The 4,744-nt window shown below is 37.2% G+C and overlaps 2 protein-coding genes across 2 annotated transcripts in view; one reads left to right on the forward strand and one right to left on the reverse strand.

Annotated features, from left to right (window-relative positions):
- LOC100635750 (fibrinogen-like protein A) overlaps positions 1–479 on the reverse strand; it is a gene marked incomplete at its 5' end in the record, with an annotated part of 2,106 nt that extends 1,627 nt beyond the window's left edge. The window contains one exon of the mRNA XM_020005562.1: positions 47–479. Coding sequence (XP_019861121.1) covers positions 47–479 — 433 coding nt within the window. The remainder of the gene's footprint in view (positions 1–46) is intronic.
- A 997-nt stretch (positions 480–1,476) lies between these two features.
- On the forward strand, positions 1,477–4,294 carry LOC109589488 (uncharacterized). Its single transcript, XM_020005563.1, has 6 exons — positions 1,477–1,494; positions 1,933–2,150; positions 2,359–2,606; positions 2,662–2,739; positions 2,936–3,189; positions 4,036–4,294. Exons 1-6 carry the CDS (start codon positions 1,477–1,479, stop codon positions 4,198–4,200), a joined length of 981 nt encoding a protein of 326 aa, XP_019861122.1. The 3' UTR covers positions 4,201–4,294.
- The last annotated feature ends 450 nt before the right edge of the window (positions 4,295–4,744 follow it).

A 4,744-nucleotide genomic window follows, 5' to 3' on the forward strand; every position in this document is an offset into this window, starting at 1 on the left:
CAAGTGATTCCTTGAGCATTATCAGTTGAAGTATTAAAATAATGACCATTAAGATTTGAATAATGGCAGCTATTATACCACCAGGCACCAGTGTACTGCTGAGCACAGTGACCTCCTGACCATGGATCATTATCATTATCTCTTGTACTGAATCTCAGTCCATTATGATTGGCCAGACTATCCCCAGCAGTACCAGAGTATCCTCCTACTGTTAGTATATATTCAATACTACCATCACTAACACTGAATGTAGAGTAGTTAGCATAAGCTGTGTTCCCCTCAAAGTCTCCCAGGTCCACTCTTAGTGTGTTTGATCCTTCTTTAGTAAGACGATGAATCTTGCTCAATCCTAACCAAAACTCACCAGTAAGGTTACCAAATCCATTCTCATAGTCAGTCCAGTATCTATAGAAATCAACAGATCCATCTTGTCTCCTCTGAAATACAGTCCATCCACCACCATCAGTCTCCATATCACAGTATACCTGTGATCCAATAGTGTATACCGTATAGCCACAAAGTTTTGAGGCAATAAACTTTCGTGAATCAGGCCACAAGTCTTTTTTCGCAAATCAGGCCACAAGTCTTTTTTCGCAAATTAACTTTCGCAGTTCTTGTTTTAAAGCACACGTGTTTATGGGCAATACGGATATTTCACAGAATTAACTTTCGCGAATACGGAAAATCCGCGAAAACAGTGAAAGTTGTACCCTCGAAATGCGGCTATACGGTAATTATAAATTACTTGTAACTAACTTCAAATGGAGTCCCTCCATCAGGATTAACAGTATAAACACCACTAGTAGTATAACCATACTCAAACAAGCTCTTACAGTCTCTATTATCTAGTTTCATGGTGTCAGTATATTATTAATGTTTTAATTATTAGTTTATCTTACCTAGTGGACAGATTTGTGGCCTTACATCAGGACATACCATGATAGTCTTCACTCTTCCTTCTCTCATACGAATAGTCTGTCCTAAGTTACTGCTCTTACAGCATGTCCTTATATACAGTGATGGTTCATGTTTATATCCAGTACAATCAGCCATACAATAAGATCCTTCTCCTTCATCAATGGTAACTATTAAACACAGCAACAACAACATAAAGATGAACATCTTTGACATTTTACTAGACTGTATGTGAGTTTGACAAGGACTGGAATTTAAAACATGTATCACCTGAGCTTCTGTAGTGTATGTTTGAATTTTATCCGATAGTATAAATGATTTGCTAGTAAATTCCATTTTTAGTTGTACTACTCAAAAATTATGCCACCTATCTCTGTGTGTTTAATAGGAACTGCAATTAATGAACTACTTATGTACCTACTATAAGGAAAATCTTAATTATTTGTGAGAACAGTCGTAACATCATGGCCTGCCATATAGCAAGAAAAATTTTTTTAAAGAATTTAAAAAATTCTTTTAAAATCATGCAACTAAAATAATCTTGACAACTGATTGAATACAATGTATGGGAATAAAGTGGTACTATGTTTGTACATGTTGGTTTAGAATGCATGTATTGGTGTTGTGACTCATGTACTGTACATGTAAATGTATGTAACTCAATGGTTTCACACGTGATGACACGAATACAATTTGCTGTAATTCTTTTGTTAAGATGTTGAGTTACTCAGGACTTCTGCTTGCAAGATACAGTACAAGATGATTTATTGGCAAGGGATTAATATTGGCGATTGGCAGTTCTATGAAGAAATTGCCAATATAAAACCTGTCATTTTGTTTCAATCTGAGCATGCTCAATGGCACAAAATTGCCAATATAAAATCTGCCAATTTCTTTCCACAGGCAAATTCGCCAAATATTACTCCCGCCAATAAATCATCTTGTACTGTAACTCATCTTTAAATTAATACAAAATTCATTTACTGCCTCTCTCTCTCTCTCTTCTTCCCCCCCTAGGGTCTTACTTGGGCTGAAAGAACTGACAGAGATTTATACACCCACTCTGATTCTGACGTGTTCCTTAAATCCAATGCAGCTGCTCCTAAAGTGGGCGGAGAGAGAGTCTGTGCTGGTACTGATATTGATGATCCTTGGAACTCAGAGACCGAGTCTCGAACTTTAATTTTGAATAAGAAGAGTCCTTTGCCTAAGAGAAAGGACAGTTTTGAGAAAAGGTAGAGTAAAAATTTTGAATTAATTTTATTTTATACCAGTTTATTTTTGAAAATTTTTTCTCCTTGGTGTTATAAAGTTTAAGCTAACAAAATTATGCGTCTTTATTGTAATAATGGTGTAGTTAGCTAGCTATTTGCAAAAATCTCAGAAATAAAGAATTTACAAAAAATAAATGTTAACCCCTTTATATTTTCTCTTTCATTTCAGAGGAAGATCCTCTTATAAAAGGGAGCCAATAAAATCCTCTGTTACCACGGCAACCAGTAGCTCCACCCCCTCAGCACCAAATGGTAGCCCCACCTCTCCCAGCACTGCTGCCGATACTAAGAAACCTTTAAAGAACCGAGCTGTCGTTAATACGTCAGGCATTGCAAAGTATCTGGGGAGAGATGATAAAAAGGTCGTCCTGGCTAAGAGAGACGTGGAAGAGACAAATGGAAAGAAAGGTTTGCTAGGTATCAGAAAAGTGTTTGTCCTTTTGTGTTTATGTTAAATTGTCATGATCATTAGAAAATCAAAATCACTATAGTGTGGAAATAAAGAATGATAGCTTGGTTAAATGTACATATACACCACAAAGCAAGCTAAGTGAGCTAAACAGCATGAGCTTCATGAGCTGACAAGCACTACAATACAGTACATACATGGCATTTCAAGCAACTTAAATCCAAAATTCGATTGGAATTGGCTCAAACTTTATACGCAAAATAAAAACATGTATATGTATCAGAAAAAAACTATAAATAATTTAAATAACAACAATTGTCTATAATCTATATATCAGGTTCGCCACCACCTCGCACTGTTTGGAACATTGATGCTGCCCCAAAGTCTCTACCAACGCGTCAAAGAACCTTGTCCGGATCAACCACAGACTCTACAGCTTCTACTGACCGTCGTACAACCTTTGAGTCGTCATCAGCTGAACCTCAATCAAAAGGAGGACGAGGGAGAGGGAGGGGAGGTCCTAGGAGAGGAGGGGCCAGTGTGGCTGGTAGAGACACAGCTCATATTCCAGACACTCAAGACATTGTCAGCGTAAGTTTTGGTGTTTATCTTGAATTTCATTTCCTAGCTGTTTGTTACTGAGGTTGATTGTACCGTTGCAGCATCTACACAGCCAAGAGTTGGCACGTGGATCAGGCCTGATATCAGGCATGGACATGGATTTTGAGCAATCAGTCCTAATACAATCATGGGTTCAGCCATGATACAGGCATGATAAGCATCAACACTGGATCAGGCCAGACCGACTTTTTAAGATTCAGCAATGATGGCTGTCAGTCCTGCACCAGTACTGATATCAGGCCTGATCCAGTAATTTTGGGCAACAGCCCTGGATCAGGCATAAAAATTCTTGGCTGTGTACCTGACTACCTGCATATACATGTACATGTGTATATTTGTACCGTAGGGCGCCTTTTTTCAAGTGCTCTGAATTTCGCAGATTTCGCGATTTTTTTAAAGATTCGCAAAAATTACTTTCGCAAAAATCAAATTAATACAGTACAAGATGGCAGATGGCATAAATTTGTGAAAATTAAATCTGCGAAATAAAAATCCACGAAATTTATAGCCCTCGAAAAAAGGCGCCTTACGGTATGTCACACTTACACTTCTTCATCTTGTATTGGAAAAGTAATAATTAAGAGTCTTTACATGCATGTACCTGTTTATGCTTCTTATGTGAAGTATGTTTCTACACTGCAAACAAAACCGTGTCATTCAAAAAGGTTGAGTTTCTAGCAAAAAGATCCTATATATATGCTAGTTACATGTACATGTATGCATGTCTATATGCATGCAAAGTGGTGAAAACAATTCTAGAAATATTCTTCTGTTATAATACTTGTGTTCTTTTATTATTATTTTTTGTTTCTCTAGTTGTTTGTTAAGAACATTCCTTCCTCCTATTCCATTCAAGACATCATTGATGGTTTCAGTCCTTTTGGTAAAGTGTATGATGTAAGGAGACTACCACATAAGGGTAAACGTGGAGAAAAAATACACTATGTGGTAAAGAGAGAATCTATACAATATATTGTCTAACAGTGTTAGATTTAGAAAGAATTTAGGAGACTTGCTCTCCCATATTTGGTCTAATGCCCACCATCCACTATTCAACTTTTTTGAAAGCAACTTTGTGGTTACTTTGATGTGCTGTCAGCTCTGTTGCCTAAAATAGAACTCAGTTCTATTTCAGGCAACAGAGTTGCCCTAAGATCAAAGTAACCACAAAGTTGCTTTCAACAAAGTTGAATAGTGGATGGTGGGCATAAGTGTCCATTTATCAGCTTTCATATTTTAGCATAGGTGTCCTTAAGTTCTCCCATTTTTAGCTAGATTGGTCTCCCAATTTTTATTTCTAGATCTAACATATCTATTATTAAGTAGTATACAGTCAAACCTCTCTAAGATGGACACCTATGGGACAGCCATCACTGTCCTTTATACAGAGGTGTGGAGGTTATCCCATGCTAATCAGACCAGAAAATCCGCCATTTTCTTGATGTGCATTAATTAGAAAGTCCGTTGCGTGGGCCGTGTTGGTCTATTGGAAGTTAATTTGTATATGTGTAGATGTGTGGGGACA

Source organism: Amphimedon queenslandica, unplaced genomic scaffold (genome assembly GCF_000090795.2).
Source record: "Amphimedon queenslandica unplaced genomic scaffold, v1.1 AMPQUscaffold_11262, whole genome shotgun sequence".
Taxonomy (NCBI): domain Eukaryota; kingdom Metazoa; phylum Porifera; class Demospongiae; order Haplosclerida; family Niphatidae; genus Amphimedon; species Amphimedon queenslandica.

Bases quoted from the DNA above. Each gene is read 5' to 3' on its own strand.
- LOC109589488 (XM_020005563.1), top strand. The intron at 2,607-2,661 runs GTATCAGAAAAG...CATGATCATTAG, and splicing joins TGGAAAGAAAGGTTTGCTAG to AAAATCAAAATCACTATAGT. The intron at 2,740-2,935 runs GTGAGCTAAACA...TCTATATATCAG, and splicing joins TACACCACAAAGCAAGCTAA to GTTCGCCACCACCTCGCACT.